General features: G+C 41.2%; 1 protein-coding gene across 1 annotated transcript in view; it reads right to left on the bottom strand.

The window, feature by feature from the left end:
• The window catches only part of alk (ALK receptor tyrosine kinase), a 90228-nt gene that overhangs the window by 23317 nt on the left and 54534 nt on the right, over nucleotides 1–12377 (bottom strand). Inside the window, exons 10-15 of the mRNA XM_019876094.1 lie at nucleotides 9675–9785; nucleotides 9311–9452; nucleotides 6834–7001; nucleotides 5092–5190; nucleotides 1978–2133; nucleotides 894–1007 (exon numbers count right to left, since the gene is read on the bottom strand). Coding sequence (XP_019731653.1) covers nucleotides 894–1007; nucleotides 1978–2133; nucleotides 5092–5190; nucleotides 6834–7001; nucleotides 9311–9452; nucleotides 9675–9785 — 790 coding nt within the window. The remainder of the gene's footprint in view (nucleotides 1–893; nucleotides 1008–1977; nucleotides 2134–5091; nucleotides 5191–6833; nucleotides 7002–9310; nucleotides 9453–9674; nucleotides 9786–12377) is intronic.

Below are 12377 nucleotides of genomic sequence, written 5' to 3'. Positions count from 1 at the left end.
TTAGATATTTGTCGTATCACATTTCTAAGCATTATGTAGATTACATCTGAAAATGATAATTTGGGGAAAATGAAACCTGCAGATTCAAATTTGATCCAGATGATTTAATGTAATATCAAGAATGAGTTACATAATGAAAATGCATGTATCAAATATGATACAAATGGCATTATAGGGTGAGGTACATTAACATTTTTGTATATGATACTGTGCATGATCACGCAAATGACCAGGAAAAATATTGTCCAATTTGTAAATAATTCTCATGCTATACTTCCCAAGTATCAACAAATCAAAAGTGAAATATCGAGTGATGGCCTTTTTATTTTTACACGGAATACTTTGCACATAAAGTGCACCATCACCAACCCATTCTTTGGTTAAACGGTTGAGGCGGAGTGATTTCAGAGTGACAGCAAGTGATTTTGGCAGAGTTGAACACTGGAAAAAAAAACATGGGAAAATTTGTGGAAAAGTTATTGACGACAAATGTATTGTGATGTTAGAAAGGACAAGCACTGCAGTGCTCGGAGATCGCAGTTACTTTGAATGTACGAGGCTGGTTGAAGGTGGTAGATACATGAGAATTTAGCATATTTAACATTCAACTCAAATCTAGCATTGCCAAACATGTGTCACTCGTATCATGTTTCCTCCACCTCATTATTAGCAAAGCCAGGGCTTTCAATTGTAACATCCACGCCACCAGAGGGAAAAGGCACCAGACTCTTTGTTGTTTGGTAGCTTTGCAAACAGATGTCAACTATAGACACGCTTGTGCCGTGCTGCTGTCATCCCTGCGCCGTTCTGCGTCCCACCCCGTGGAAATGTGCAGTGTGGAAGCGCGTTTAAAACGCGATGCTTAAAAATTTCACCGTCAATGCGACATTTACTTATCATGACGCCAGACACGGCCAGCAGTAGTGCAGCGATGAGGGCCGAAGTCCCAACGGACAGACCAAGCGCCAGGTGGGAGAGAGATGGCTGGGGAGGCAGCAGGGACACCTCTGCATGACAAGGGAAGAAAACAGCGTTCCAGTTGTTACCTTCCCAAAGGAACCATTAACATTCCCTTTGCCTTTCTGATCCTCTCCTTAATTAATGATGTGAAAGAGATGACATAAGAAAGCTTGAGGGGCTGTGCGGCACATCAATTCCTCATTGACTTGACGGGAAGATCTCTTTGCTCTTGTCCAAGCTGAGGTACAAACGTGCCCGCCGAGAGGGACCATATTGTGACGGTGACCTTTTCTGACCGAGTGACATCCATTAATGCGCTGCTTGTCCTTACAGAGAATAGATTTGCAAATCATCAGGGTAAGGAGAAACTCTAGGCCGTGAATACCGCTATTATATTGATTGTAATGATACGGACATCTCCCATATCCATTTATTTCAGATCAACATTCGTGTATTCATCTGAGATAACAAATTGTAATTGAAGAATATTGCGACTGAATCGGCTTCACAGAGGGTCACCGGTAGCCCTTTGTTCAAGCTTAACCCATGACAGAACTCATTTTTAGTGAAAGTTGACACGGTTTCAATCGACAGAGCCACTTGCAAGAACGCAGGATTATGAATAAAAATTCCAAATCCACTTTAACTTCACAAGGGACTGACTCTTTTATCATAAATCCTGAACATGATAAGAGGTTTTATCACACTGTAGCAGAGATAAATGACTAATCTTGGAAAGGGACTCAACATCTGGAGCAACAGTTGCTCATAACACCATTAGGTACAGTGTGATTATTCCCAGTGCGCATGTGTAATTTTGAATGCATAAAAAACACATGATAACATTTACCAAGATAAAGATTCACTAAATTACTGAGCCTCGAAGACATAATTACATTTGCAGATTAATTCATTTTCTATTCATAGTCACAGTTCATGAAAGGTACATTTAGATTCAATTCAATCTATTACGATGAGACCCCGGAAGGGAAATGTGAGATGACAAAAGCGTCGTACCTGTAGAGTTGATGCAGGACGTGCCGTCGGGTGCCAAGATGAGGTCATCGTCACAGTAGCAGACAATTTTGCCGCTTATCTCGTGACATTCGCCGCTCTCGCAGTAACTGCAGTTCCAAACTGGACTGATGATCACTTCTCCATCGCTCTCCATTGCTAATTGAGAAACACAGAGAGAAGGAATGTGTATGAGGATTGTTTTGTATAGTCATAACCCAGGATACAGTCTACAGTATTTGGCCACTACACTCACTGGCGAATTGTTAAAGTGCATGGCCACAAAGAGAAAACGTTTCTAAATTTCCAAAAGTTTGTCGCTCTCATGTTGCAAAGTATCAAAAAACAAACTATTTTGGTGGGTAATGTTTGATTTTTATTGAATGTCTAACATTTTTATAGGCCAGATAAAAAAGACAAACTAAAAAATAAAAACTACCGTATTTTCTGCACTATAAGGCGCACCGAAAAGCATTCCATTTTCTCGCGCCCTATAATCCAATGCGCTTCATATATCACATTAACAGTCTCTTTATATTGCCAATTGAGTTGTTTCCCTGTTAGTGTTCGTATGCCATCTAGTGGTGATTATTAGCAGGAACCAATTGTAACCTAAAAGGTTTCTGCCCGACACTAATTGACATGTGGATTCGTCAATGCACAATCAAACAGACAACTACTTTCTGAGCTCTGCGCAGCCATTATGAAACAAAGATCTTCTCAAAAGCATAGTTAACTACTGACTTAATGAAGGAAGAAAGCGACAAGCAATTCTAAGGATAGTTAGCCCCTTGTGGTTGTGAGCCCATGAGGTTTGTGTGCCTTTTTGTTGAATTAATCGTCTTCATAACTTTTGTCTTTTATTTGTTTTGTAATGCCATTTGTATTTACGTGTCCGTGTTTGTGTTCTCATGGCTTTGTTACAGCTGCAGCGATTGTGAAGGCTCTATATAAATAAAGCGGTATTGTATTCCCTTTAGCGTAGCACCATCTAGTGGATGTATAGCACTACCGCAGCCACTATTGTAGCTTCTATTCAATGCGCCTTATAATGTGGTGCACCCTATATATGAAAAACTATTTTAAAATAGGCCATTCATTGAATGTGCTATTTATAATCCGAAGCGCCTTATAATGCAGAAAATATGGTAATTTATCATGCACACGTGGCATCATTATTCGATTCAATGTTCAGTATAGCTCATATATTCTGAGGTAATATTTAACTGCTTTGTTACTGTGCATGAACCGCAGCGTTATGAGAGACCTGTTCCTCATGTATCGTATGTGAGCGGTGTTTCCCAACCATAATTGAGCCAAGCTTCTGCCATTTAATGGAAGAAAATTAAAATTTTCTGCCCGTAACTATACACTGCTGGCATTGATCGATGAAAAAAGATACCTTTGTAATTAATAAATAATCATTTTCAGACAATAAAGTGCAATTAGATAATTTCCTGTGGCATCCTTGATGATCTCACATGGCACACTGGTTGATCTATCTGATGATGCAAGTGGATTTATCAAGGAAGTAATCTGCCGTTCGCAGGGACCACATCCATACATATTTTGTCCCTGCATAGCAATATATAACTAGCTAAATGAAGCTAAAGAGCAATCTCTATCCTGTTTTTTGGGATGCCAGCCACAGCACATGACAAATGGCTCCAATATGGATTCATTAGGGGCTGTTTGTAAAAGCTTGCAATATTTACGAGGGCATTGCAATCATATTCATCCGTACTATGTTGCTCTCAATCATTTTACTATCATGGTTTTATTATGATAAGAACCCGACCAGCCACAACATGACCATTTTTTATAATATGTTATCCAATACATGAGTTGAGATGCCCTCAGTGTTGTCGCGTTTAACTGGTGGGCGGAGCAGCACCTTACTGCAATCAGTCTACTGCGCCAGTCGACAATAAGCAATGGCTGCTATTTACATGCGGCTCCAGCGGAAGGTATTTTGGATTCAGTCTTGTCGTCAGCTCCAGGAGTATTTATAAGGTTGGTTATTCCTTCCTGTGTTTTCACAGGTAAGTTTGTTTCTGTTGAAGTACTTCTGTGATTTTGTGTTCTCATTTTCTATCCCGTGTAGATAGATTTGGCTTTTGTTTGTGTCCCATGTATCTTCCTTCCACTGTGGCTCCGTCCATCGCCTTTCTGTTGGTTTTAGTGTCCACATGTAGTTTTTTTAACGATGACTGTTTTTCCTTGTTGTTGTGCGTTTCCACTTTATTTGTTGTATCTTCTTCTTACTTGTGTTCAAATTTTTATATCTGGTCCAATTATTGCAGAATACTGGGAACAAAATGAACCATGTGGACGTGAAGCAATTAGGACAGGTTTTGTCTGACCAGCGAATGTTGGTGGGTCAGCAGGACCATTTTATTGAGGTTATGGAGGCCATAACAGCATTGACTTGAGGCGTGTTGAGGCTCTGGGTGTGTGTGCCATTTGTTCAGGGTCAGGCTTCTATTCCTAATTTCACGGTTCCCAGTTCAGCTGCTATGATTGTAGCTTCCGGTGCTAATCAGTTCTGTTTTCGAGAACCCAACATTCCGGATCCCACTCGTTATTCCATGGAACTTGGTAGTTGTGGGCAATTTCTACACTGGTGTTCATTAGTTTTTGATCAACCAAAGCTAGCATATTTCAACGACTTGACTAAGGTGGCTTTCACCATGACTTTGCTCCGTGATAAAGCTACAATATGCACCATAGCGATAAGAAACCGGTGTTTGTCTGTTCTTACCTGCCTTTATAGCCGAAATAAGAAAAGATCAAAATCAAACACCTGCTCATTAAACGTGTGTTCCGCATCCATGGCATTCTGTGCGATTTGGTGTCCAATTCACATCCCAGGCCTGGAGAGAGCTCCAGAGAGCTATGGTAGACCGAGCCAGGCTCTTTTTTGGAATGTGTTGTAGCCATAAAAATCCAAGTTTGTGATTATTTGCTAAAAACAACAATGTTTATCAGTTTGAATGTGTGTGTGTGTTGTATATATATATATATATATATACACACACACACACACACACACACACCCATACAGGTATATATGCATGCATGCACACTTTTGAAGGCAGCAACATGTTTTAAGATCACCTTTCAGAGGGAAGAGGTAGGGATCTCCAGTTGGACCAAAGAGGGATGTGCCATCATCACCGTCGTGTTTAGGATTGTCATTTAATGAGGTGTTACCACCTGGAAAGAAAATTAACAAGGGATTAACTCGCTATTGTAATCAACATGCATCCATCCATCGACTTGACTGCTTGTTCTCATTACAGTTGCTGGAAAATAATCTCATCTGACTTTTGGAGAGAGGAAGTGTGAATCCTGGACTGGTCAACAGTCAATTACAGTGCAGATATAAACAATCAATATTCAATTAAGTTAGGATGCCTGTTTTTTAAATGTGGGAGGAATGAGGATGCGGAGAAAATTTGTTTTGTCACGGGAATAACATGAAAACCCCGCACAGAGATCTTGCAATGCAGATTCAAACCATGTCAGTACATGTCTACTTTAGCGTTACATAGGAGATGGGTTTCATTAATAATATCCTATAGAAGGAACATAGAGAGTAGAAAATAGGACAGGACAGGGATAGTGAGCCTGGCAGCGCTACAGACTGGTGGTGCAAGTGGTGAGGCAGTTCCAAAATACCTCTAGGGTCTTTAGAATGAAAATGAGAGGACTGTCCAAGGAGTTAATCAAAAGGGATGTGAAAGTAGCCCCACACCAAGCAACTCGGCCCAGTAGGCGTATCCATAGAGATACATTACTGAACACCATCACACATGCATGTTATCCATCTGGTGTTTGGAGTTCCTGCGCAGGCACAATTAGGACAGGTGGACTCAGGCTCATCCATCCGAGAGGGAGGGGCGGGACAGGGCACCCACCCCAATGGGAAACCATTTGAGAGGACTGAATCCACTGCCAGGGACCTTGCCCCACCGGATCACCGCCCAGAAGATGAGACTGGGATGGGGTAACCACCATGCCAAGCCTATGACCAGTGCACCCTGCTACGACTACTCGGCCACAAAAGCATATACGTGTACAAGTACATAATGGGGTGCATTAAAAACTGTAGGAGCCAAGCCTACCTCGCCTTGTATCCTCATGGGGCAGGTCAGAGAAGTGGAGCGGCAGAGAAGTGTGCTATAACTCGCATCAACCCGATGGAAACCCTGCGTACGAATGTGCCTAAAAGTGATGGTTGAGGATATGCACTGAGTGTTTATTGTAAATAGCGACACTCCTGCCAAACAATCATGGCCAACGCTTACGGCACCCGAAAGCTCCATGCCACCCCGAGTTGGAGCTCAGCACCCTAAACCTGAAGGTGCCAATCCTCACAGGGCTGATGGAGGACCCAAGGTGCACCTAAAGGAGTTAGACTGAGGATAATTATAGGGCAACTGTGAAGAGTGAATTTGAAACGATCCTATACCAGCTGCCAAAACAGCATCCATGTGAACCACTACACTATCTATCACTTCTTACTAAGCTAAATAATACTAGAACAGAATTCGATAGAGAGCAGACCTCTGCCACATGACCAAAAATGGGAAAAATGAATAAAGCGTTGTTTCTGTTTGTGTTTGTGGACAGCAATAAATGGCCTTGATTGTGCTTTTATGCTTGGTAGACATAATCTTACACTCTGGTGGAAAACATATTCATGTGTTAACTATGATGTAACTTTTTCCAAAAATATTTTGCTCGAGGTGTAACATTCATACAAAAAATGACGCTGTCAAAATGAATCTTCGATCAAGAATATGGACGTTTTGACACTTCATAAAAAGTGATAGACAAAAGTCTCTTTCACTGACCTCTGTAGCCTCCACCACCGCCTCCGGCAATACAGCCACCTCCACCACCCCCAAAGCCACCTCGTGTCTGCCAGAACTTTTGACAGGCCTGTCCTCCCTGTCCCCCCAACAGCAGAGGTCTGCCGCCCTGACTGACAGGAGCACTGGCATTCCATCCTCCACCCCCACCTGTCACCAGATATAACATACATTATGTCTCATATGATAAAGTCATCAAAATCATATTTGGTCTGTGTCTGAGTGTAATGACCAAAGAGAATGACATTTGATTGATGAGTATTAATCAGGGACAGCGGTTACTACAGTGGACAGCTTATCATGTTGTCAGGTTGCAGGGTGCATGAAAGGGTTAATTATTCTCATGAATACAGTTCAGCTGTCTTTTTTTTTTTGTTTGTTTTTGTTTCAGAGATACAGTATAAAAGAGGTGCGCCGCCCGCTTGTCCTAATAATTGACACTAATGGTGTTGTGAGATGTGACATTAGTTCAGCCTTTCCATTTTGAACTGCGGCCAGACGGTCCCAAAGATGATAACTGGGAAAATTATCACGTCAAAATGATGATCATAGATGTGATGAAGTCACAGCGGCACTAAATAGCAATTGCTATGCTTTGCCAACTAAAAGGGAGAGCATTTAGCCCCATTTCCACAACAAACTTGTTTCATCAAGATTTTTTAGATACACTTTTGATTAGTAAAACATGTCAAAAGTGTATCTAAAAATTCGCTACATCCCCCTTTTTAAGTAACAGTTTTTTGTGTTTCATCATAATGGGATCAAGGGGAAAAAATAAAATAAAATTGTATATATATATATATATATATATATATATATATATATATAATCTTCTATTAACATATAACATGTACATCACAATAAATTCTTGTTCTTAATCTTTTGGAAGGAAAAGTGATGATGTGGTTTTTAAATAAGTGTGCAACCGTTTTATTGTTGGTGTGTGGCTGCATTGCGAATTAACCATTTACATCACATTTAAACTTGTGTGACAGTTGTAACAGGTTGTGTGCACACCATGTGCGCAAAATATGTCATTTGAATAGAGGGGTGTAGACTTTTTATATGCATTGACTGAGCAGGGGTGTCGCCATTTAAATGCTGTAAATTGAAAATACGACATACATGAGGTCCCTGCAATTGTATCTTTTAGCCCTGCCAACGGCAGTTTGTTTCATTGCTGCCATCAGTCTTGTCTCACATGCAATGATCTCCTTACTGTGGACAATGGACCTCTGCCACAAAGTAAATAAAAGAGAGAGAGAGCATGGCTGTTTCGCTATGACAATAAGTCGCTGCTATAAGTCAAGGCCCAGGGGCCAGATCTGGCCCGCCACATCATTTTATGTGGCCCGCGAAGGCAAATCAAGCACGTCAACTTCCATGATGCTTGCTAAAATCTGAATCAAAATTTCAAATTGCCATCTGTAATCCATAAAAACAACAATAATAACAACAATAATAATAATCATAGCGATATTGCAAGCATTTTGTCGTTACCAAACCCCCTATTATATTAAGGTAAACACTGTTTGAAAAAGCCATTTTTCTTGACTTTTGATTTCAAAACTAGTTATCTATCAATCTGTTGTGTGCTGAGTATGTAATATGTGGAGGTGATTAAACATTTATATGGATTCACAAAATTCACAGTCATAACGTAACGGCCCGCAACAAAAATGAGTTTGACACCCCGATGTACAGTATACTGTAGGTGGAAAGGCCTATAAATGTAGTGAATTTAACAGTTGTAGAAACATCGGTGCACTACATATCTGGACCACAAGCACTGAGAACTTTGCTCAGTATTTGGATAAACCAAAATATTACATGCAATCCTAACACTCCACTGGACGCACGACGTGATCCCATACACAGGCAATGCAGACAGCATGCTTTTATTTTTTTTACTTTTACATGTCTTGAAGTCTTTTGTTTGTAAATGCCTTCAAATGTTTGTTTTTTGTTTTTTAATTATGTGAACCTCATGGAGTTGCCTTGTGCATGAAATGTGCTATAAAAAAAGAAAATAATAATAATGCTGCCTTGCCTATATCCAGAGGTGGCAAATACAGGTCCGGAAAAAAAAAAAAGAAACTTGCCACAGTTTGGCTTTGGCCACAGGTGCCTCAACTCAAGAGCTTGTTTACCCCTGCCAGTTGAGCAGAAGCAACTGTGACTTAAGCCAAACTGTGACAGGGTTTTGACTTTATCGACTTGGATTTCCCACACTAAAAACTACAATGGTACACATTTTGTTCAATGAACCCTTTCATGCAGTCTGGAACCTCATAACGTGATAAGCTGTCCACTGTCGTAAGCGCTGTCCCTGAAAGGGTTAATATTTGTCTGACATAAAGCAGAGCTTCATTTCTTATTAAATGCAGCATTTTCGACCAACAAACAGACGGTTGCTCTTACAACCATACAGGAACAAGATAAAGATGGGTGTAACATACCAGCAGCATTTGACTTCCCATTGCGACCCGGTTGGCTGAGGTCATAGTCCATCTGTTCTAGCTGGCTCTCTGATTGGCTGCTGTAGCCTCGGCCCCCTCCCCCACCAGCGATGATGAGAGGGATGTGAAACCCACTGCGCACCTGGGTAATCATAAGGTATTATTTCGTGACCGCTGGTAGTGTCCCTTGCTGTTGCCATGTCAACATCCTTCCTCAATCTGTGTCACTATGAGAACTACTCGAATGTAGAACTAGTTCTAAGCTATTGTGTAAAATGTGTCGTATGATTTCATTGAAGAGTGTCGTTTCTTGCCGAGTGCCCCTCAAGTTCCTGAGGACATCATTCCTTAGTGATCTTCTCACCTTGAACACATAGGTGGCCCCACCGCCTCCTCCTCCTCCACCCTTCACTTGAGTCTTATTCAGCAACGGGGCAGTCTGTTCCAAGCAGATCTTATTCAGCATGGCGTTGGACTGTGGGTAAAGAGACATTGAGAGAGCTTACAAAGGAATGCTTCCATTCGGTGGTAGTTGTGTCAGGAAAGAGTTATTAGTTATTGAACTCCAACGGCAAAGACAATTTAAGTGGGACAGAAGTTTTCCCTGTTCCTCTGTTTACAGTCATTGTAACTCTGTGACAGAGCATCTGGATCACAGTGGGAGTCAACATTCCCTGAGTGAAAGTCATACAATGTCCGAGGTAACTTTGATTACACTGAAAAATAATACAAGCTTTTGATTAAACTCAAAAGTGACAATGTCACAGTGCACACATAGCATGGACACGTGTTTTGAGAGGCGGACCTGAAGGGGAGAGCTTCTTGTGATTTTTTTTTTTTTTTCACCCATTTCCAAGTACTGTCGCTGTAAATCACTTGGATTTTTGCGCAATTCTTATGACTGCATCTCTTTTACTATTTATTTTGTCTTTTTGTCCTCGAGAACATTTTTCTGCAAGTAAGATGATACAAACATTTGATGTTTTTTTTTTTTATCAGGGAATACAAAAAAAATGTAAAATTATGAAATGAAGTGCTTATAACAAGTCAGCAAACCCCTCATCGAAAGCAATATATATTTTTTTTTTTTTGTGAAAGAGACCAAGACAAATAAATTCAAATCTTTTTCCACCATCACTGTGAGCTATAACCTGCTCAACTGAAATGTATTGCTTTTAATCTTTTCGAGAGGAGAACTCAAATGAGCAAAATAATGTGGTTGCACAAGTTGGATATGGCTGTGTTCAGAATTAACCAATCACATTCAAAGTCATGTTAAATCGGAGTCGGCACACAGCTGCCACTTTATAAAGTGCCACTGGTTAACTCCAAATAAAGCTGTTGCAGAAGGCTTTTCCTCAATTTTCATCTTATTTATTTATTTTGCTTCCTAGCAGAACCCTAAAGGATTTTACGCCAATACTGACGACAGTTTAGAATTGTTCATTATTCCTTCCGCCGTGTGGAAGGCCCCCAGTTCCTTCTGAAGAAAAAATAGACCCACGATCATGCTTCACTGTAGGGTTGGTGTTCTTGTGGTGATGAGCAGTGTTATGTTTGCGTCAAACACCCCTTGTGGAATTATGAGCCAAAAGTTGAACCTCGGTTTCATTAGACCAGGGGTGCCCAAACTTTTTGGACCGAAGATCTACTTTTCGATCAGCCAACCTCCCAGGATCGCCCCTTACCGCGCACGTGTACAAGTGTTTCCACCCAAGTGCTCTCTTGCTTGCGAAAGAAAGATAAATTTGGACCAATGCAGATCCAATCTCTCAATAGATCACCAAACTATTGTGTAATGGGCTTCCCTTGACACTTAGATTCAGAGCAGTGGACAATTTGGTTACTCCAGTCGAACCTCCTTGCAATGTAACCCCTTTACAAGGATTTCACCCCTATATTGTTCATATTTCAACGTTATGATTTCACTGAAATAGTTTTCCATTTGCTGATTTTGCTTACGAGTACCTTTAAAACCTAAACTTCATTATAACGGCCAGATTTTTTCCCACAAAATCGTGAAAAGGCCTTCGCTATGACGAAACGTGGGAAGCTAACTGCCGCCAAGACCTTACTTAGGCAGTTGCCAAGGGCGGGTAACATTTGCTGACTGAACATTTTCAGAGATGAAGTAGGAAGGCTATATTTGTTTTTTTCCATGTCAAAATAATTTTTTTTCCTCAAGTATATGTATTTGTAATTGACACGATCATACTGTGTTACATGTTCATGTTTTTCTACAAACGTTTATACTGTCTTATACAGCGTAGATGGTGGCCATTTTATCGGAAATGGTTACAACGAACAACCATTTTAACATACAGATTCGTCATGTCACTTAAGGTACAGTAGGTTGTAACGAGGTTCGTCTGTAGTTCGCCTGAATGTGTGGCTGATTGAATCAAGTCAAGACACCACAAACCCGTGGTTTACAATGTAAACTAGAAACAAAAAGGTGTTTCTAGTTTGCATTGTGAACGTAAACGTTTGCATGTGCATTGCATTGTAAACGTCCATTGATGTTTGTTCTCTGCGCTGTGTTGCAGGCTAGTTTGCTTGAGACCAATATCTTGAATAGTTAGGATATGAGGTCTTCGACCATCTGATTCGGTGGCCCGTAAAGGTCACAAATTGCTTGCCTAAATTATTTCAAGGGGAAGTGAACGTTTTTCTTTACAAGAACAAATTTGCTGTGCGCCCGCTCGTCGAAACATGACATTCTGATTAATAGTCTGCAATATAGACAAATAAATATAAATAAATCCCCTCCGTGAGCCGTCACCTTACCGTGGTGGAGGGGTTTGTGTGTCCCAATGATCCTAGGAGCTAAGTTGTCCGGGGCTTTATGCCCCTGGCAGGGTCACCCATGGCAAACAGGTTCTAGGTGAGGGACCAGACAAAGCACGGCTCAAAGACCCCTTATGACGAGTAAAATTAATGGATCGAAGTTTCCCTTGCCCGGACGCGGGTCACCGGGGCCCCCCTCTGGAGCCAGGCCTGGAGGCGGGGCTCGTTGGCGAGCGCCTGGTGGCCGGGCCTACACTCATGGGGCCCGGCCGGGCTCAGC

This window comes from Hippocampus comes, unplaced genomic scaffold (assembly GCF_001891065.2).
Source record: "Hippocampus comes isolate QL1 unplaced genomic scaffold, H_comes_QL1_v1.1 scaffold252, whole genome shotgun sequence".
NCBI lineage: Eukaryota > Metazoa > Chordata > Actinopteri > Syngnathiformes > Syngnathidae > Hippocampus > Hippocampus comes.
This window is presented reverse-complemented; position numbering and strand designations above follow the sequence as displayed.